Source organism: Balaenoptera ricei, chromosome X (genome assembly GCF_028023285.1).
Source record: "Balaenoptera ricei isolate mBalRic1 chromosome X, mBalRic1.hap2, whole genome shotgun sequence".
NCBI classification, from domain to species: Eukaryota; Metazoa; Chordata; class Mammalia; order Artiodactyla; family Balaenopteridae; genus Balaenoptera; species Balaenoptera ricei.
In genome coordinates this window covers 85076111-85099454 of record NC_082660.1, presented here as the reverse complement: position 1 = coordinate 85099454, position 23344 = coordinate 85076111, and the positions used below count along the sequence as shown (strand labels likewise).

The 23344-nt window shown below is 35.7% G+C and overlaps 2 protein-coding genes across 3 annotated transcripts in view; one reads left to right on the top strand and one right to left on the bottom strand.

The window, feature by feature from the left end:
- Positions 1 to 23344, bottom strand: part of FAM133A (family with sequence similarity 133 member A) — a 59458-nt gene that overhangs the window by 26566 nt on the left and 9548 nt on the right. Inside the window, exon 1 of one of the 2 annotated variants that reach the window (XR_009500228.1) lies at positions 9882 to 9957. The gene's annotated coding sequence lies outside the window, so the exon portion shown is untranslated. Of the gene's footprint in view, positions 1 to 9881; positions 9969 to 23344 lie in introns of those variants that run through there. The other variant, XM_059910954.1, reaches the window with a different exon arrangement.
- On the top strand, positions 17577 to 17918 carry LOC132357844 (transmembrane protein 256-like). Its single transcript, XM_059911688.1, has one exon. The coding sequence runs from the start codon at positions 17577 to 17579 to the stop codon at positions 17916 to 17918; it is 342 nt and encodes a 113-aa protein (XP_059767671.1).

Here is a 23344-nt window from a genome sequence, read left to right as displayed (position 1 = left end):
TCTCTGATTGCCGTGGCTAGGACTTCCAAAACTATGTTGAATAATAGTGGTGAGAGTGGACATCCTTGTCTTGTTCCTGATCTTACAGGAAATGCTTTCAGCTTTTCACCATTGAGAATGATGTTTGCTGTGGGTTTGTTGTATATGGCCTTTATTATGTTAAAGTAGGTTCCCTCTATGCCCACTTTCTGTAGAGTTTTTATCATAAATGGGTGTTGAATTTTTCAAAAGCTTTTTCTGCATCTATTGAGATGATCATATGGTTTTTATTCTTCAATTTGTTAATATGGTGTATCACATTGATTGATTTGCATATATTGAAGAATCCTTGCATCTCTCGGATAAATCCCACCTGATCATGGTGTATGACCCTTTTAATGCGTTGTTGGATTCTCTTTGCTAGTATTTTGTTGAGGAGTTTTGCATCTATATTCATCAATGATATTGGTCTGTAATTTTCTTTTTTTGTAGCATCTTTGTCTGGTTTTGGTACCAGGGTGATGGTGGCCTCATAGAATGAGTTTGGAAGTGTTCCTTCCTCTGCAATTTCTGCGAAGAGTTTGAGAAGGATAGGTGTTAGCTCTTCTCTAAATGTTAGATAGAATTCACCTGTGAAGCCATCTGGTCCTGGACTTTTCTTTGTTGGAAGATTTTTAATCACAGTTTCAATTTCATTACTTGTGATTGGTCTGTTCATATTTTCTATTTCTTCCTGGTTCAGTCTTTGAAGGTTTTACCTTTCTAAGAATTTGTCCATTTCTTCCAGGTTGTCCATTTTATTGGCATAAAGTTGCTTGTAGTAGTCTCTTGGGATGCTTTGTATTTCTGCGGTGTCTGTTTTAACTTTTCCTTTTTCATTTCTAAGTTTATTGATTTGAGTCCTCTCCCTCTTTTCCTTGATGAGTCTGGCTAATGGTTTATCAATTTTGTTTATCTTCTCAAAGAACCAGCTTTTAGTTTTATTGATCTTTGCTATTGTTTTCTTTGTTTCTATTTCATTTATTTCCGCTCTAACCTTTATGATTTCTTTCCTTCTGCTAACTTTGGGTTTTGTTTGTTCTTCTTTCTTTAGTTCCTTTAGGTGTAATGTTAGATTGTTTATTTGAGATTTTTCTTGTTTCTTGAGGTAGGCTTCTATAGCTATAAACTTCCCTCTTAGAACTGCTTTTGCTGCATCCCATAGGTTTTGGATCATCGTGTTTTCATTATCATTTGTCTCTAGGTATTTTTTGATTTCCTCTTTGAATTCTTCAGTGATCTCTTGGTTACTTAGTAACATATTGTTTAGCCTCCTTGTGTCTGTGTTTTTTAAGTTTTTTTCCATGTAACTGATTTCTAATCTCATAGCATTGTTGTCAGAAAAGACGCTTGATATGATTTCAATTTTCTTAAATTTACTGAGGCTTGATTTGTGATCTAAAATGTGATCTATCCTGGAGACTGTTCCATATGCACTAGAGAAGAAAGTGTAATCTGCTGTTTTTGGATGGAATGTCCTATAAGTATCAATTAAATCTATCTGGTCTATTGTGTCATTTAAAGCTTCTGTTTCCTTTCTAATTTTCTGTTTGGATGATTTGTCCTTTGGTGTAAGTGAGTTGTTAAAGTCCCCCACTCTTACTGTGTTACTGTTGATTTCCTCTTTTAGAGCTGTTAGCAGTTGCCTTATGTATCGAGGTGCTCCTATGTTGGGTGCATATATATTTACAATTGTTATATCTTCTTCTTGGATTGATCCCTTGATCATTATGTAGTGTCCTTCCTTGTCTCCTGTAACATTCTTTATTTTAAAGTCTATTTTATCTGATATGAGTATAGCTACTCCAGCTTTCTTTTGATTTCCATTTGCATGGAATATCTTTTTCCATCCCCTCACTTTCAGTCTGTATGTGTCCCTAGGTCTGAAGTGGGTCTCTTGTAGACAGCATATAGATGGGTCTTGTGTTTGTATCCATTCAGCAAGCCTGTGTCTTTTGGTTGGAGCATTTAATCCATTCACGTTTAAGGTAATTATCGATATGTATGTTCCTATGACCATTTTCTTAATTGTTTTGGGTTTGTTTTTGTAGGTCCTTTTCTTCTCTTGTGTTTCCCACTTAGAGAAGTTCCGTTAGTATTTGTTGTAGAGCTGGTTTGGTGGTGCTGAATTCTCTTAGCTTTTGCTTGTCTGTAAAGCTTTTGATTTCTCCATCAAATCTTAATGAGATCCTTGCTGGGTAGAGTAGTCTTGGTTGTAGGCTCTTCCCTTTCATCACTTTAAGTATTTCATGCCACTCTCTTCTGGCTTGTAGAGTTTCTGCAGAGAAATCAGCTGTTAACCTTATGGGAGTTCCCTTGTATGTTATTTGTCGTTTTTCCCTTGCTGCTTTCAATAATTTTTCTTTGTCTTTAATTTTTACCAGTTTGATTACTATGTTTCTCAGCGTGCTTCTCCTTGGGTTTATCCTGTATGGGACTCTCTGTGCTTCTTGGACTTGGGTGGCTATTTCCTTTCCCATGTTAGGGAAGTTTTCGACTATAATCTCTTCAAATATTTTCTCGGGTCCTTTCTCTCTCTCTTCTCCTTCTGGGACCCCTATAATGCAATGTTGTTACTTTTAATGTTATCCCAGGGGTCTGTTAGGCTGTCTTCATTTCTTTTCATTCTTTTTTCTTTAGTCTGTTCCACAGCAGTGAATTCCACCATTTTGTCTTCCAGGTCACTTATCCGTTCTTATGCCCCAGTTATTCTGCTATTGAATCCTTCTAGTGTATTTTTCATTTCAGTTATTGTATTGTTCATCTCTGTTTGTTTGTTCTTTAATTTTTCTAGGTCTTTGTTAAACATTTCTTGCATCTTCTCAATCTTTGCCTCCATTCTTTTTCCGAGGTCCTGGATCATCTTCACTATCATTATTCTGAATTCTTTTTCTGGAAGATCACCTATCTCCATTTCATTTAGTTGTTTTTCTGGGGTTTTATCTGTTCCTTCATCTGGTACATAGCCCTCTGCCTTTTCATCTTGTCTATCTTTCTGTGAATGTGGTTTTTGTTCCATAGTCTGCAGGATTGTGGTTCTTCTTGCTTCTGCTGTCTTTCCCCTCTGGTGGATGAGGCTAGCTAAGAGGCTTGTGTAAGTTTCCTGATGGGAGGGACTGGTGGTGGGTAGAGCTGGCTATTTCTCTGGTGGGCAGAGCTCAGTAAAATTTTAATCTGCTTGTCTGCTGTTGGGTGGGGCTGGGTTCCCTCCCTGTTGGTTGTTTGGCCTGAGGCGACCCAACACTGGAGCCTACTCGGGCTCTTTGGTGGGGCTAATGGCAGAGGGCTCAAGCCAAGGAGTACTTCCCAGAACTTCTGCTGCCAGTGTCCTTGTCCCTTGGTGAGCCACAGCTGTCCCTCGCCTCTGCAGGAGACCCTCCAACACTAGCAGGTAGGTCTGGTTCAGTCTCCTATGGGGTCACTGCTCCTTCCCCTGGGTCCTGATGCACACACTACTTTGTGTTTGCCCTCCAAGAGTGGAGTCTCTGTTTCCCGCAGTCCTGCCAAAGTCCTGCAATCAAATCCTGCTAGCCTTCAAAGTCTGATTTTCTAGAAATTCCTCCTCCCATTGCCAGACCCCCAGGTTGGGAAGCCTGACGTGTGGCTCAGAACCTTCACTCCAGTGGGTGGACTTCTGTGGTATAAGTGTTCTCCAGTTTGTGAGTCACCCACCCAGCAGTTATGGGATTTGATTTTATTGTGATAGCACCTCTCCTACCATCTCATTGTGGCTTCTCCTTTGTCTTTGCATGTGGGGTATCTTTTCTGGTGAGTTCCAGTATCTTCCTGTCAGTGATTGTTCAGCAGTTTGTTGTGATTCCGGTGTTCTCGAAAGAGGGAGAGGGAGTGAGAGCATGTCCTTCTACTCCGCCATCTTGAATCAATCTCCCCTCCTGCATACATTTCTGAAACTGTTTGAAAAGTCTAAGAGTATAGTCTAAAGAAAAGAGCAAAGGTACTCAGAAGAACTAGCTTTTCCCCTTTAGCACTTTGCCCTAGTCAAGAAGCCATGAAGAAAACAGTATTGTGTATAGTGTCAGTGTCAATGTTTTAAGAAACACTCTGTAGAAAACCATTATATACATGAGTACCAAATTCAACTAAGCAGTTGCCAAGGAGGTACTTATTTTGTCAGTTCATTTGATAAGTTTTAGATACTCACTAGCAACTTTCTTGAGTCTTCCTTGACAACAGATTTTGCCCTACTATGTGTGTTTAGATGTGGTAAGTCATGGCTATATAGGATGTAATTAAAATGTTCTAGGAGCACTGAAAATTCCAGTTCCTCTATTCAAGGGGTCACCTTACATGAACCAATGCTAACTGAATACTAGTTTCTTTCCATCTGTGTGACATGACTTCTATGAAAATACACCCCCCAAATAAGGTTTGCCATGTCTCTTCTCCCCATTGTCCCAACTTCTATTTCACAAATGAATTTTGTATAAATCCCTGACAAGATCCCTCAAGTCACAAAGCTTGTTTGTGTTTTTTAGCACTGAACATCTAAAATCAATTTCATTCACATTTGACCAGGTGCAAATGTAATATCAGTCATACATTAGACTTTCAAAGAGAGACAGAACTGTACCTTCCATTTATTCTTTATAATTTTATCTACATTTTGTGGTAAAAAGTGATATATTTTATATAAGAGAATCACGAGATGCTTCTTGAGGCAATGCACTGTGAATCCAAACTGATTTGTAGACTAAAATCTGTCAACTTTTCCCTGGATCTAGTTGTGCCAGGATATACTTGTCACCTCTTCCAGCAACTTATAAAAGATAAGGCCCTAAGCATAGGAAGCAAACCAGGGGAACTCTTTATTATTTTGCCAGGGAACACAGTTCAAAGCACATCTATTTATGCATGGCTTTAAACAGCCTTACTTGGTTTCTCATGTATCAACACTTCAATGACTACCTTCTGTACCCTGCCACCCTGACATGAATTTTTTAAAGTGTATTTCTAAAAACAGAACAGAGAATTTGATGTAATGTGTATATACGAATATACTGGCTATGAAATAACTGAAAGCATCACAGCTATTTATTGAAGCTAGGTACACTTACATGAGTCACCTCTCTTCTCACAATGACTACGTATGAAAATTTCCTAAAAATTCAAAGGCCAGATCACATAGACTTATTTGTTATAATAACTAACATATAGATGCTTATTGGAAACAATAATAAGGTATACTGAGAAGCATCAGAAAGTGTGAAAATTTGTATTAATATTACTTTAGTATGCTGGAATCAAAGGGGACTACCTTTCCATGACTTGCCTGTTTTGAAAAACCATATGGAAGAGATAACTCAGTATTCATCCTCAGGGGGAGAAAAATTAGTTTTAAATTCCAGGAAGGGCACTGAGGAAGAGTTGGCTTGATGAAGGCAGATAAAGTATCTTAGGTAAATTCACTAGGCAGACTGTTTAACTTCACCCACCAATGCAGCAATCATCATTAGAATTCATTATCATTATAGACGTGAAGGACCACTTCCCCTTTTTATTTGCTGAGTGCTCTCAGACAAATCATATAACCTCTCTTTGTCTCAGTTTTCAATCCCATCCCCTGCCCTCAGGTTCAAATGAAATATTCTTTGGCCATAGTCTGAAAACTGTTTAAGTCTATATAAATGTAAAGACTTGATATTCCTATGATTATTTTCACCAATCATGTAATAATGATTACAATTATTCAGTATTCACCATGAATAGGTACTGTTCCAAGTGGTTTACATGGATAATCTCATTTAATTCTCACTACTTCATGAAGTAGGTATTATTATTTTCCCCATTTGACAGATGAGCAAACAGTCTCAGGACGCTTAAGTAATTTTCCCAAGGTCTCATAGTAGTAGAGCCAAGATTGGACCCCTAGCAGCCTGATTTAAAGCCTGCATTATTAAAGAACGTTATAGCATGACAAGTGGCTGCAAATTCTAGCAGAGGACTCTAATGAAAATATGATGGTTATTTGTAGCTCTACATCTATCCCTTAAGTTCAGAAGGTCACAGGATAAATGCTCCCCTGAAAGGGCAGAAAAGTGTCTAAAGTTAACAAAATTTAAATTGATTGATAATATCAGTTTCTACAAATTGGGACAACCTGAAGCAGGTGTTCTATTAATTTATCACATCAATCTAGAATTTTCAGACACATGAAGCATAAATCTCTCTTGAGTGTGGGAGTGGAGAAGGGAGTCTAGCTTAAACTAGTCAATATATTTTTCTGCATAACCATGTGGCTGGATACAACTAACTTTTATGATAATGAAGATAACTTGGGAAAATGGAAACGTACAGAAAACCCAAAAACACCATTTAACTTATTATTTTCAGTTTCTTTCATTACCCAACCTGATTACCAGAGCTGATAAAATGGACTGATTCAAGTTTTCCCTTCTCTCTTCACATCTGCAAATATGGGGATGCTTAAGGAACAGTGTTAACTAGAATCAGCGAAAAGCAAATGGAAACCATTCAAATCAGCCTGGATAATCTATAAACTACTAAGAGTTTCTTCCCTTTATATTCCAGATTACTTACTACCTATCTCTGTTCCTTCACATGGCTGTATATGTTCCTGCCATTTATATATGTAGAGTGTCACTTGTAATTTCCTTTTCCCTCACTGGATTGCAAATCCCTAAAGGGTAAAGACTATAGCATTGCCCAGACTACCATGCTCTCTATCCACCGCTTTGGCAGATATTCCGAGTCACAGAATTTGCTAACCTGACACTTAACATGTCACAGCAGTTATTTTTACCTATTTGTTATATCATTGCCAGCAGCAGTTGTCATGCAGTAGTCAGGAATACAGGAAAATTCCACACTAGGAAGTCAGCTATTTTTACCCAGATTCCCCTGAATCTTTTTCACCCTTTGAATGACACTGAAATAATCTGCCTATATTATTGCCTGAATAAGGAACCTGAAGATCCCAGTATATTTTCTTGATTTACTCCCAACTCAGTATAACTCTAGATAACTGTTTTTCTCTATGGAAGAAGGCAATTCTAACCCCAAATCCCTCAACAGCCCTGAATGTGAGCATACAGATTACTTATGCAATCCATTAAATCTTCTGATAAGCAGCCATATCAAAACTTCGTAATCTATTTGGCTTATCTATTCCAAAATGTTTGCGCATGAAATTCCTCATCTTGAAAATAAATTTGATATCCTAAAAATTAGAGAAACACCTAAAATGTTTATGGCATGCTGAAATGGAAGAAAACTTGCTTTTCATCAGCCTGAATTACTACTGGCTTAGAAAATAAATCATAACTTAATTTTGACCATAATACAATTTAAAATGGAAAAATATCTTAAAATAAGATTGAATCTGTATGGTGAAAACATATAATCTGAATGTAGGTGTTTCACTTATTCACTCAAAATATGTTTACTGAGAACCTACTATGAGCCAGGCACTAGTGTTAAACAAGACAGATAAAGTCCATGACTTCATGGGGTTTACATATTAGAGGAGAGAGACAATTAACAAATTTGGGCTTTATTCCAAACATTTCAGAATGAAACTAATCAAGACTTTAACAGAAAATACTGGGTGGTGGTTGGGGAATGGGGGAAACAGAGGAACAAGTTAAATGATGTAATAAGTAAACACAGATAAATTCAGAATATGGGACATTCTATAAAACAAACATCTGGTCTTTTCTAAAAATTACATGAGAAAAAATGAAGACTGCTCTAGAAAAAAAGAAGATTTAAAGAGACATAATTAAATGCCATGCATGAACCTTGATTTTATCCCAGTTCAGTAAAAAACAGGTATATGAGGTTTCTTTTTGGAGTGATGGAAATGTTCCAAAATTACATGGTGGTGATGGCTGCACAACTTTTGTAAATTTGCAGTAAGTCATTCAATATTACATTTAAAATGAATAATTTTCACAGTGTGAAAACTATACATAAATAAAGCTGTTAAAAATGATTTTGAGGGGACACCTAGAGATATCTAATATTGATAGGTATTAGATGACATCAGGGAATTATTTTTAATTACCTTAAATATTATAATATTAAGAGTATGGAAGAGAATTCCCTTATCTTTAGGAGATGCAAGCTGAAGAAATTACATATGAAGCATCATGAGTTCTGTAACTTACTTTCAAATTGTACAGCAAAACAAAGAAAGCAAATACAGCAAAATGATAAAAGTTTTTGGCTCTAGGTTATGAGTGTATAGGTGTTCACTGCAAAAGTCTTTCAAGTTTTCTATGTGCCTGAAAATTTCATAATAAAAGTTGGAAAATACATTAATTTTTAAGAGAGAGAAAAAGAGAGCCATTGGAAGATATGAAGTAAGGAATGATAATGATCTGTTGTTTCTGGCCATCTTAACAAACAAATTGGACCTGCTTACTGTATGATTTGATTAGTTAGACAGAAATCTCTCAATTGCTGAAGGCTGAATAAATTGACTGCATTGGAAAATAACTGATTATGAAATCACAAATAGACTTGGCCTAATGTCCTGTCTGTAGCAGTATAAACAATGGTTATGCAACTCACCTTTCCATTCTACTTCCTATCTGTTCCACCTTTTACATTTCAATTTTGGCTGGTTTACTTTTGTTGTGGCCAACACATAAAGTCAAGGATCCCTATACTCTTGGCATAAAAACCAAAGATCCTAAATGAGTCTATGGGCTCCAATCTAAATAATCCTGGTCACTGCTTATTTCCTCAACCTTATCTTCTGCCCCACTCATCCTCCTCCCTCTCTGTGCTTCAAACTCAATGGCCTTCTTTCAGTATCTCTGATGTGCCATATTCACTCTACCCAGGGCCTCTGCAAGTACTACTCTCCCTCCCTAAGTGCAACTTGAATAACATTTATTTAGCGAAGTCTTTTCTGATGTCCTTGAAAAAGTTCAGTCTGACGATTATGCTCTTATAGAACTTTGTGCTTTTTCTTTTAATATTCATTGCAATGAATATTATCTAATTATTTGTGTAATCATTTGTTTAATACCATTTCTGCTCACTAGATTATGGGTTCTATAAGGAAAAGATCTATGTGTATTGTGTTCACTACTGAAGCTCTTAAAAAAAACATTAGCATAGAAACCTGCTACTGTTTCATTTGAACCAATAAAAACCACCTGTCTTAACCCTATTTCCCCTTTTATCTACTGCTCCATTTCTCTGTTGTTCTTTTTTATTACAACTCCTGGAAAGAGATGTTTACAGTAAGTCCCCTACCTATGAACGAGTTCCATTCTGAGAGCGCGTTCGTAAGTCCAACAAAGTCAGTCCTAGGTACCCAACTAACACAATCGGCTATATAGTACCGTACTGTAATAGGTTTATAATACTTTTCACATAAATAGTACATAAAAGACAAACACAAAAAATAAAGAAAACATTTTTAATCTTATAGCATAGTACCTTGAAAAGTATAGTGGCTTGAAATAAAAATACTGTACTACTATACTCTATACAGTACTATACAGTAAAGTACACAAAAGCACAACCACTTGGAGAGGGTGCACGCATGTGACAATTGTACGCCAGACACGTGAACTTATGTGATTGTACATGTGAATGCATTTTCGCATCTTTGAAAGTTTGCAAATTGAAGTTTCATATGTAGGGGACTTATTGTATACAGTTTTCAACTCTTCTCTTCCCATTCTCTCTTGAACCCACACCCATGGGATTTTCACCTCAACCACTCCATCAGAACTTTTGTTGTCCAGGTCATTAATCACCTCCATGCCACTAAGTCTAATGATCAATTCTCATTTTTATCTTAACTTCATCAATCAGCATCAATTGACAGACTGGATCACTCACTCCCTCCTCCTGGAAACACTTACCTCAAATGGCTTCCAAGATTACAAACATTCAGTTTTCCTCTCACTTTTCCAGCTGCTTCTTTCCAATCTGCTTTCTAGGTTCTTCCACTTTGACCAAAGATAAGAAATGAGATAATATTTATTAAAGTCCTTGAATAAATTTGCAGTATGTTTTAGGTTATAGAACTAAAACTTAAAGTACAAAAAAAAATGTAACCAAATTTGAAGAGGTATGCTGACCAGAAGAAAAGGTTCTTTTATTCAGGCAAAGTAATAACCCTCCTTAAAAGGTTATGATTAGCACTTTCTCACCATTACAGTTATTTATTCAATTGTAAATATCTACTATAAGTAACTACAGATTATTCCCTGCTTTTATACTTTTCCTTTTCCTGCCTTTAATTGGTCACCTAATGTATTCCTTCCTCATTGCCAATTGACACTCCTCTAACCTCAAAGGAATCTTTGTTCTGAAACCCAATTTCTTTAAACAAAATTCTTCCCCAACACCTGGGCTCCTATTTTATATTTCTATAGTGCTTTCAAATTTACAAAGTAAGTTAATAAAAGAGCAATATTGGGGTAAATTTTATGAAATAATTTAACAACTCAAAACAGTCTAAGGAATGAATTAATTTTCTACTTTCTTTGGTGTCCCTAAACTTTGATGACCAACACAGACTGACCAACATAACCCTTTCTGAGAGCAATAATATTACTCTAAGACACTAACTCAAAGTGTGGTCCCAGGACCCATGGGAGTCTCCAACAACCTTTCAAGTTGTCTGCAGGGTTCTCTTTTTTCCAACTATGTTATTTGTGTGAGGCCTAATTTTTTTTCATATACTTCAACCAAAGCATCATATCACAACAAATTGAAGAAACAGATATGAGAATAATTAAGTCAGCATTAAAGAGATTTAAAAATGTAAACTAATACATGTCTGTCCATTAAATATTTTTAATTTTGAAAATATAATTACTTTTCACAAAATGTTATCTAGTTAAAATTTAATGGTCTTATTATTGGTATTTTAAAATGGATTAATAAATATTTTTAAAATTTCTCAGTTTTAGTTTTTAATACCATAAATATAAATAACTATTATTTATCAGATATTCTTGACCACATAAACAAACACTCCTTGGGGTCTTCAGTAATTTCTAATAGTGTAAAGGAATCCTTAAACCAAATGGTTTGACAACTACTCCTCTGAGAAAATGTTTCTTGATGTATGTCCACTGACCATCTGCATCAGAGCTATCTGGGATACTTGATAAAAATATAGATTTCTTGACTCCATATAAGACCTACTAAATCATAACTTCTGGGGTCATGAACTTACATTTTTACCACGGCCTTCAGGTGATTCTTATGCACACTAATGTTAGAAAAATCTAATAAAGAAGTATATAGACTTTGGAGTCTGATGGATTCAAACTCTAATTCTGCCACTTCCTGTTTGTCACCCTAGCCTATACCACTCTCTACCAACTGATTTCCTGCTCTTACTTTCCCCTCACCCTATCTCCTGAATCCTCTTCCAACTGCATATCCTCTGTTAAATAGTTCCTGATTTCCAGAGTAAGCTGGAAAATTTCTATGTAAGAGGTGTTTAGGGGCAGCAATCTGGTTCTTAGTGAAAGTTAGGGACTCAAAAGTTGCACTTCCATAGGAAGCACATTGCTTTTACTTAGATTGTTTCATTTGGGGCAGCTATGTGGAGACGATAAGATTTTGGAGGGGGTACTATCACCTAGGCTACACCTTGGCATTACCACTTAACTATTTGCTTCTGCTGTTGAACAGGGAAGACCTCAGAGGATTTTATTTTCTATTCTTCACCTTGGAGCACATAGCACAGTGATGATGGCAGCCATTTGGTCTTTCCTTAGCCCTGTCTGAAGTCGGTTATCCTTACAAAGCTGTCATCCACTTCCTCAATGCTCGCTGTGATTTGCATACACAGTTCTGACCAATCAGAGGTCTGAAACTGGTTTCAGATGTCACTGGTTTATCCAGTTAACAGAAACCTAACAGAAATCCGTGAAATTTTGCCCAGCAGTGAACAATCGTTTTAAGAACCACAGGCTTATTTAAATATAGCAAAATTTTCTGCAGAACAGTGCTATTCAAGGTATAGTCCACTAATGAACAAGTTCAGAATCATATAGGTCATTTTTTAAAAAATGCAGAGTCCTATGCTTCATCCCAGACCAAGTATTATCACAGTCTCTGGGAGTAAGACCTCCGAATTTGTAATTTTAATAATTTCCTCAGGTTCTTATGGTAGAAAGTCCAAAAACCATTGCCATGAGGAAATTTCAACAAGAAACAATAAAAATAAGAGGAAACATAAGCATATTCTGTATCACCACCTAGTTCTTTAATTGATAGCAAATGGATAAATGATGTCACCCACATGCTTTTCCATATAGACATAATATTTGCTTCAATCTATGTAAGACTTTATACTATTCTATCAGTGTGCCAGTAGTACCAGGATGAGGGAGGCTAATTCACACTAACTAAAGTCACACTATATCAATGTATAAATCAGATGTCCATCCATTAGTTTATAATTGGAAATATTGTAAGTACAGGAATGTTCAGTTTGATAACCAGCATATCCTGAATCTATTAGATAATACATGTACAAAACAAAATTATAATCATAAATTACCATGGTGAGCCTGGAATCATTAAAAAATGGGTCAGTAGATATTCTTAATGATTACTGCCTCAAGATTTAATTTGATCTACCTACCAATCTCCACCATTGGGCTGGGGACTAGAGTATTCCAATCTGATAATCAGGGCACTCTCTTTCCTAGCCATTTCTGTAAACTCACAGCTAGTTCTATGATTTTCCCTAATGTAGTAATTTTCTTTCTGATAATTCAGTCTTAACTGATCAGCCATTAACTGATTAGATTTTACCTTTTCAATTTATGATCACATTCTATTCATGCCTCCCTGAAGCTCAACCAAAACTTTGAGTGTTTCCAAATTGAATTATCTACTCACAAGCAGGCTCTTGGGTTAATTTTGCAGGTGGCTTATCTTTTATGGCTTTTAATTTTTCTCAACTTCACCTTGAATTTTTGACCCCATTGCACAGAAAAAAGGCAAAACTATGGAGACAATAAAAAAAAAAATCAGTGGTTGCCAGGGATGGGGCTGTGGGGGAGGGAGATGAATAGGCAGAGCACCGAGGATTTTTAGGGCACTGAAAATACTCTGTATGAAACTATAACGGTGTATGCATGTCATTATACATTTATCCAAATCCAGAGAATATACAACACCAAGAGTGAACCCTAAGGTAGACTTTGGGTGATTATGATGTGTCAGTGTAGGTTCATCTTTGGTTAAAAAAAATACCATTCTGGTGAGTGATGTTGATAACGGGGGAAGCTATGCGTGTGTGGAGGGCAGAGAGTATATGGGAAATCTCTGTACCTTTCTCTCAATTTTGCTGTAAACCTAAAACTGCTCTAAAAAATAAAGTCTTAAAAAAAGACATTCCAAATGAAATTACTATAAATGATAAGCATGCCATACCATCTTTCCGAAAAGATGTTCAGCCATATTGGCATTTCCAGCTTTTTACATTTCTACTGCACTTTGTCTGGTTTTGTTTTTGCTTTTTTGGTCTTATCTTAACCTTCTAAACAAATGAGATGATTCCTTTCCTGCCAACCCAATGCAATTCTTCTATGTGGGCACTCATTCTTATCCGAAGATTTTTTAAAAGGTCTAAAATATGTGTTTTTCACTGGCTGATAATCAAAATTTATTTTTTAATGAAGACTGTATTTATAATTCATTTATCTAAGAAATTCTTTTTTCAGTCTTTGTTTAGGCCTTATAGATTGTGGAAGTATTTCAAAAAAGCAACTTGAGGAAAGCTAACCTTATTGTTACTTCAAAGTTATGGAAGCTCATTATGAAATTTTTTTCAAAAGCATTAGTTATAAAAAGCAAAAACAGTAAAATTAGTACTAAAATGCATGGATATGTGGTAAATTGAGAAGGACCTTGGATTTAGAAAAGGGTTCTAATGCTGCATCTTAGCTATACTAGTTATATAACCTTAGGCTGTTCTTTTAGCCTCTGTGAGCCCAGTCTTCACATTGACAAAATAAGAAAAGTTGTCTCTGTCTATTTTATGGGTTTGGGTGAAAATCAAATAAGGTAATATATGTTAACATACTTCAAAAAGGTAAATGTTACAGGCTGATGTAATTTCATATTCTTATAATTGTTAGTATTAAGAATTATCATGATATCATGAGGGCATAAAGGGAGGACCTATGACAAACTTTGAAATTAAAGTATATCTGAGTGACATTACACACACACACACACACACACATACAATGGTAAGGTTTTAGGAGGGTGCTATAAAAAATACAGATTGCTATGCAAATGTTATGCATCACGTATACCCCACTTGCATACATATTATTCTTTACTCTTTTTTGTGTCCAGTCCATCTTCCACACTGCTAACTCTAGTCACCTTTCTTTAAAGTTGGTCACTCCCTAATATTTATTTAATTAAATTTGAATTCCTTAGTTTGGCAGAATGACCCTGATCTTGAGCTTCTCCAAACTCATCTCTCCTTAACTTTCTTCCTCTTATTCTCTCTTCTTCCTCCATGTATCACTGAAATCCCTATGCTTTAGTCACAGAAAATACCTCACTATTCCTCAAATATTCCAGTATCTTTCCTAACTCTTTGACTTTGTACAAACATGTTGTTTCCTTTGCCTAAAATACCTTTCTTTTAATTCCCAACTTTCCAGATCCTCCTAGCAGGAAACAATTTCTTTCTCCTTTATGTTGCCATGGCATGTTCACTAATTCATTCAGCCAATATTTATTGAGTGCTTACTATGTGCCCAGCACTGTGCTAGAAAATGCTGGTGACATTACAATACAATCACAGTCCCTAAACTCATAGATTTTAGGACCACTCATATTAAATAAATAACCTACAAATAACTATATAATTAAAACTGTGATAGTGCTATAAAGAAAATGCATAGGGTTTGATAACAGCACATAGCTAGTACTTAGTAAATGGGATCAGGGAAGACCTCTCTTTGAAAGAGGGATTTAAAATAAGACCTGAAAGATGAATAGTCATGAGCCAGGTAAAGAGGATGAGGGCCAATTCAAAGCAGAAGGAAAAACATATATGAAGGTACTGAGACAGGAATGAGCTTGGCTCCACCAAGAAACAATAGGCTAATATGACTGGAGGGTAATGATTAATGGTGATGGTGGCATGGGATAATGCTGAGGAAATGGGCAGGAGCATGATCATGAAGGACCTTATTGACAATATTAAAGATTTTGAACTTTGTCCAAAAACTCACGGGAAAAGTTCTGAATAGAGGAGAAATAGAGACATGCTCATATTTGTATTTTAGAAAAATCATTCTCTCTACTATGTGGAAAAGAGATAGGAGATAAGATTGGATACAGAAGGAACGTTAGTCTAGGTGAGATATGACGGTTAGTTGGACTAGGTTGGGGCTAGAATGCTATGGCTCTTGAATAACATACTTAACTGGGCAACATATTGTACATCAAATGTGGAACCACTGAAAAGTTTAAGCAGGGAAGTGACGTTATCATATATTCATTTTTAAAAGCTCACTTTGCCCCACGTATGAAGAAATGATATTTTGGTTTAAGAAGGAATGCAGAACAGTAGTCCAGGTATGATAATTTGGATGGGGTGGTGGCAGTCAATGAAGATGGTCTAGACTAGGATGTTGGCACTAGAGTAGGAGACAAATGAGCAGATATGAGATACTATTTTGGAGCTAGAAGCAAGAGGACTTGGTGACTGATTGGATATGGGGTAAGGGAGAAAAAGAAATCAAGGATAACTACCAAGTATCTGGCACTCGTTAGACAGAGGTGCCATTTATTGAGATGGGGTCACTAAAGAAGATTAGTAGTAAAAGGTGGGTGAGCAAATTCATTTCTGTACATGTTAATTTTGAGATGTCTGCTAGACATCCAAATAGAGATTTTGAATAGGCAGTTGATTATGAGTCTGGGGCTCCAAGGATGCACACTTGGCTGTCTACCTGATATTGATACTTCAGACTCTTAAGACTTGTAGACTTGAAGCATACTTGCAGACTCTGACACTACATGGAGAATTTCTTTAGGGCAGCAATAATGATTAATTCATCTATTGTTTCTTGTGGTATCAAACACATAAGAAATGCTCGATATATCTGTTTATTTGAATTAAATTATGTAGTCAATTTCAGTCACTGTTTCATCACAACTCTAAACACATAATCAATGCTATAAAAAAATTATTCAGTAACCCATATGTTTTGTCTTTACATGACAAGTGGTAGTTTAACATGTTTTTTGAATGAATTGGCATAACTCAATAGATATTCTATCACTGGGCTTTTGGAATTAGAAGTGCTTGGAACACAAATTCTCATAAAAATACACACATGTTAGAACTTCTGGCTATGGCTAGGTGAGGAGGTTAGGAAATCTTTCCCCAAAGCACTATAAACCTGGACAAAATTAAAAAAGCAACCATTTCAGCACTCTGGAAATTGACCAAAACTATATATCCATCTGAGGAGTGTTTATTCCTGAAACATCGCTGACCTTGGAGTACAAAGAGTGGGAATCTGTGGCATTAGGACCTGAAGCTGCTCCCATACCCTCCACACTCCAGTTCATTCAGCACAGAGGTTCTGTCAGGACTTATACACTAAAACCCACAAAACATTGCTGAGAGAAATTAAAGAATATCTAAATAAATAGATATTTCATGCTCTTAGATAGGAAGACTCAATGTTATCAAGACAGTAATTCATCCTAAATTGATGGATAGACTAAATGCAATCCCTATCAAAGTCCCAGCTGGCTTCTTTGCAGAAACTGATATTGATGAGCTGATCTTAAATTTCAGATGGAAATACAAGGGACCAGAATAGCCAAAACAAACTTGAAAATGTGGAACAAAATTGGAGGACTCACACTTCCCAATTTCAAAACTTAAGATAAAGCCACAGTTAATCAGACAGTGTAGTATTGGCCCAAAGATAGGCATATAGATAAGTGGAACAGAACTCAAAGTTCAGAAATAAATTCTAACATTTATGGTCAGTAGATTTCCAACAAAGGTACCAAGACAATTCAATGGGGGAAAGGATAGTTTTTTCAACAAAGGAGTTGGGACAACTGGATACCCACATATAAAAAAAAAGAGAGGGAATTCCTTGGCGATCCAGTGGTTAGGACTCAGTGCTTTCACTGCTGAGGGCACAGGTTCAATCCCTGGTTGGAGAACTAAGATCCCGCAAGCTGCATGGTGTGGCCAAAAAAAAAAAAAAAATTTAGAGAAAGAAATTAGACCCTTAATTCGTACCATATACAAAAAATTAACTCAAAATGGATCACAGACCCAAATTTAAGAGCTAAAATATATAACTTCTAGTAGAAAATATAGGAGAAAATATTTGTGACCTTGAGTAGGGCAGAGAGTTCTTAGATACAATATTGAAAGCATGATACATAGAAGAAAAAATTGATCAATTTGAATGTATCAACTTTCGCTACTCAAAAGTCACCAATAAGAAAATAAAAGTACAAGCCACAGACTAAAAGAAAGCATTTGCAAATGACAGATCTAATAAAAAGCTTGCAGATCCACAGCCATGGCCAGTCCAGGGGCTGCTTTCTGCTGCCTGGGTGCCTTGTCCGGAGTGGGGGCCTTAGGCTTGGTCTCCTATGGGGCACACTTAGCCCAGTTCCTGGATGCCTACAGGAAGGAGCTCTTTCACAAGACCAACAAACACCACTTTTTACACAGCCTGGCCCTGCTAGGGGTGCTCCTGTGCAGAAAGTCCCTCTGGGCAGGGTTACTGCTAGCTTCTGGAACTACTTTTTTCTGCACCAGCTTTAACTACCAGGCTCTGAGTGGACACCCCAGTGCCCATACTTTGGCCCCTGTGGGAAGGAGTCTGCTACTTTTGGGCTGGCTTGCCTTGGCTCTTTGAGCTTCCTTGTGTTTAATTTCTGGGGACTTTTTTTAGAATTGGAGCAGGGATGGGATTAAAAGAGAAAGGCAAAGTAAAAAATAATAATAATAATAAAATAAGAAGCTTGTATACAGAATATTTGAATAACTCTTACAACTCAATAATTATTAGGAAGACAAAAACCTAATTAAAAATAGGCAAATGATTTGATTAGACATTTCATCAAAGTTATGAATAGCTGAAAAGCATATGAAAAGATATGCAACATCATTAGTCATTAGGGAAATGTAAATCAAAATCCCAATTAGAAACTACTACATATCCACTAGAATGGCTATAATAAAAAATACAAATGGTACTAAGTGTTGGGGATGCAGAGAAAGCAGACCACCTGTGCATTGTTGGTGGGAACATAATATGGTACAGACACTTTGGAAAATATTTTGCAGTTTCTTAATAAGTTAAACATAAATTTATCATATAATAGCCATTTTACTTTTAGGAATCTAACCATAAGAGATAAAAATATATGTCCAAAAAAATATGTCCACACAGAGGCATGTTGTAACTATTCATAGTAGCATTATCCATAATAAGAAAAAACTGGAAAAAATCCAAATGTCCATCACCTAGTAAATGGATGAACAAAATGTGATATATTTACACAATGGAATACTATTAATCACTTAAAAGGAACAAGCTATTGATACATGCTACAACATGAATACACCTTAAAAACATGCTCAGTGAAAGAAGCTACACACAATGGACCACATATTATATGATTCCATTTATATGAAATGTATAGAAAAGGCAAATTTACAGAGAAAGAAAACAGAAGAGTATTTGCTTAAGCCTGGGCATGGGAGAAGAGATTAACTGCTAATGAGTATCACAGAATTTTTAGATGATGGAAAAATTTTTAAATTGAATTGCGGTGATTGTTGCACGATTCTATTAATTTACCAAAATCATTGAATTATACACTAATAAGAGTGAATTTTATAGTATGTATACTACATTTCAATAGATCTGTTTTAAAAAACACAGAGATATTTTAAATGGAATAATTTGGTGGACTTCCTTTACAGCACCTACATGGCTTTCCTCAGGCTTACCATATTTTCATAATTTCTTCATTTACACTAACACTTCTTACATAACAATGAGTCACAAGCCTATATTTCCAGCCCTGACCGCGAAGCTTTTTCCCAGTTCTAACTTCATATATCCAGTTACGTTTCAGACTACTCCCTGCTAACTAACTTCTCCACCTCAATAAACTTTCCTTCTCAATTTTCCCATAACTATTAGTTATTCCTGCTTTTTACATCTTCTCATACCCTTAGTACCGATATAAAACATTTTCACATGATATGTTTTACTTATTAATATAACTGCTCCTGCGATACTGCATGCTTTTATTTTTTTCTCTCCCAAATTAGACTGTGAGCTACATCAAAGGCAACTTTGATACAGAAGGTGATCATTAAATGAATGTTGATTTAAATTAATAATTTGCAATTCTTGCATTTGTTTATCATAAGTTTATGAGTGCCTACTATGTGTAAAACACTGGATTCAGTGCCATCAAGGAAGCAAAGAAATATATGATACATGATCTCTCTTCTGAAGGAGTTTATAATCAAGCTGGGCACATAAAGAGTTAGCAAATACAAGACTACCATTCAAAAAGGATGTCAAGAAGCAATCCATGATTAAGAAAAAAGGGGGAAACAAAACCAGTGATTCCAGGATCAGAAAAAGAGCTAAACTGAGCCTTAGAAGAGATAAGTTGGATATTAAAAAGTGAGAGAGGTTGAGAAGATTTCAGGCAGGGAAAATGGACTGAGAAGGGCAGAGATGAGAATTCAGGGTTTATGTAGAGGATTGGGGAGAAAATTAAGTTAGAGAAGTGGATTGAGGTCAGAAATTGAATGGCCATGAAGGCCTGATTAAGTTGTCCAGACTTTATTCTGTTAAAATAGTCATTTACTGAGCATTTACTATGTGATTTGTGGTTTATATGCATAGTGGGCATTTGTTGTATGTTGGATATTGGGTATCCATTCCCTCAGTCTCATAGCACTGATTTTCTTTTGAGAAGAATCCAGTGGGACTGTAACTAGAGGCCTTACCCTATTGTAGTTAAGGGTCAAGCAATTAAATTGAAAGTGACTGAAGTTTCAGTTTATCTCATCCTCAACATCATGATTAGACTATTCTGGTTATGAGGCCCTTGTGTTTTCTGCTTCCTAGGTATTCAGAGCTACTTCAGTTCCTGCGTGTTTCCAGACCTGACTCACCAGCTTTCCACAGATTCTGTGATACCTTCTTATTTTCCAATGAATTAAACTTTGAATAAAATAGCCGGAGTTGATTTATGGTGCTTGCAACTGAAAAGTCCTAATTGATATAGTTATATATTATTTTCCACATTCCACTGATAAAGAGACTGTGGGTTAGTGAGATTAAGTAACTTCTCAATGCCAGACAGCTAGCAAGTGGCAAATGTGGGTATGTTTGATTCTGGAATCTAATTTCTATAAAATTATTTACCAGAGGCTGCATGGCATGACCAAGACTCAAACTCTAGTTTGTCTGACTTCGAAACTGGTATTTTTTTTCCCTACACCACTCTGCCTTTCAATGAGAATTCACTGTAGATTTTCAAGAAGGGTATGATATGATGAAAACGGCATTTTAGAAAGGTTAATTTCACAATAGAATATAGGCTGGAAGGGAAGCAAGAGAGCTTGAGGTAGGGAGATAGATGACGAGGATGAGGTAAATAATCCAGGTGGAAAATGACAGTGGTCTGAAATAGTGAAATGACAGTTAGAATGCAAGAGAGTATAGACGGGGAACAGTAACTAGAATACTTTATCAGTTGTCATAGCTATCTCTCTGAAATGTGCATCCCATTAATTTTTACTATTTTATAATAACTTCGGTTCAGTGATTTCAAATTTCAGTCCAGTAAGCATATGTCTTTTACTGAGTTAAACAGAATCTCTTAGTAAGCGTATTATAAATGTACATCATTTGCAGCTAAATTATATGTACATCATTTGCAGAAAAATGCAATTTGCCTAGTGATTTTATGATCAAGCAATATTTTATGGCTTTAAATTTCTTCAAATCATCACAAAACCACAGGAAAGAAAGGATATCACAAAATCCAAATAGTTATTTGTAAGAATTGGCCTAAGTTTTCCCCACAAAGCTAAAAATAAACTTCTCAGAAGAATGGTTAATCTACTCATGACCTTCATTTTCCAGGTAACCTGAGCCTCTAGAAGCAAGAGTCATTTTCTCCATTAAAAAATGGCTGTACAAGTCAATAGGAAAAATGATATGAGTTTTGAAATAAGAGGAAAGGAAACAATTTGAATGAAAGAAATGTATACAGATCAGGCTATATAAGTGCTGCTCAAGCAAAAGATACTTCCTACTTTGCAAAAGCAATAATTGGGACAGTACTCAAGTTCTCCATATAAACCTTGCTTGACTAAACAACAACCCAAACTTTGCGCAAACAGCGTTATTCATTGTTGCCTTAACTTTTTCCTTTTTAGTTACAAAAATAATATATGCTCATAATTTTAAAATTCAAAAAGTACTTCAGAATAGAAAATAAAAGTTTAAAGCTTTTTCTTCTACCTAATTACATCAGTTTGGTGTGTATATTTTCAGACATTTTTCTATGAGTATGAAAACACACACATGCACACTCCGTATATGTACCTTTTTATATGTATTTTTTACATAGATGAGATCATACTGCAGATATTGCTTTGCAACTTGGCTTTTTCATTGACACTCTACTGTGGGCATCTTTTGCACATATTGAGAACCAGTTCTTTTGTTCTGTTACCAAGGCAGATGTGTTCTCAAGCCCTAGTTTCTGGCATTTTCCCAATCATTTAAATGCTTCAATAACTGCTTTTTGTGTTAAGAAAAACTTGACTTCCCAAGGAAAAGTACACTTTAAATAATAAAGAAATTGGGGAATTTGTTTCTTAATATGCTACAAGAAAGGAAAATTCAATGTGACATGTAGATGCTTAATTCAAACAGCAAGGCTCTGGCAACAAACAAAATCTGGTTCTCAGAGTAGCCTTTTCAAAAAATTATTTTATTGTGATAAGAACTCTTAACATGAGATCTATCCTCTTAACAAATTTTAAGTGTACAATACATTATTGTTGACTATATGTACGGTATTGTACAACAGATCTCTAGAGCTTATTCATCTTACTTAGCTGAAACTTAATTTGTGGCTATTTTTATGATATCCAGAGTACAATTTATTAAAAGGAGATGCCTTGATATTTTGATATATATTTTCCTTTAAATGCCGAATATTTGTAAAGAAATTTTCAGATAATTATTTTCTAGAAATCTTGTCTTATGAAAGAAAATACTAATGAAACAGAGGGTTAAGTAAAGAGACATATTAATTTAATATTATAGATCCTCATTAAATTCCAGAATTTTTCTTCTAAAGACTCTGCATAGTCTCCTAGCTATTAATAAAGTATGTGAGGTGATCTTATTTAGAAGTTGGTTGCTAAAAACTAATTCTTTAAATACTGAAAATGTACTAAACTAATGTGATTTGCTGCATGGTAGGTATACACCAGTAAATTTGGCATATTTAGGAGATGGGACAATTGTTAAATAAAAGTAGGATGTAATTAAAAGCTAAAAATGTTTTTTACTTCAACAGCAAGTAAAAACACTCCTGCTCTCAGGAATCCAGTTCATTAGTTTAAGAAGTTGGTTTTTTAGTACTAAGTTTGTTCTTGTGCAGAGCAATACTCTGTGTGAGGATGGAGAGTTACATACAAGAAAATATCTCAGTCCCCGTCCTAGGGAAATTTAAAATATACTTGGGGAAAGAACGTGTGTTTGTAAAAGAAATGTGGCTAGGTGGTTCTGTTATAATGTTTATCAAAAAGTATACAAAACTTTAATGTAGCTTCAGTAAATAAGCCCTGAAATAAATGAAGAGTTGAAGAACTACATCCCACTGGGCAAGCATTCCTGGAAAAGATAAGTTTAGTAAGGAAGTTAGAATTCACTGATAGAGCACTCACCATGTTCAAAGCATTTTACATGTATTATGTTATTTAAAGCTCACCATGGTTCTATGAGGAAGGTACTATTAGTACCCTCATTTCACAGACGAGGATACTGGGGCAAAGGGAGTTGAAAAATTTGCCCAAGGTCACCAGATACAGCTTATGCTTATATGCACAGATCTGATTCCAGACAGTGGAGTATCACCAAAACTTTGGGATTAGAACAGGGATAGGATAAGTATTTTCAGGAAGATTTTTCAAAACACTATGTATAGCATATATTAGAAGCTAAGGAGCAGCATGGAGAGCACTGTAAGCAGATTGGTCATGTAGTCTAATAATTCATGTAATTCTGTC

Excerpts from the sequence above, each read along its gene's own strand:
- LOC132357844 (XM_059911688.1), top strand. The coding sequence starts at position 17,577 with ATGGCCAGTCCAGGGGCTGCTTTCTGCTGCCTGGGTGCCTTGTCCGGA.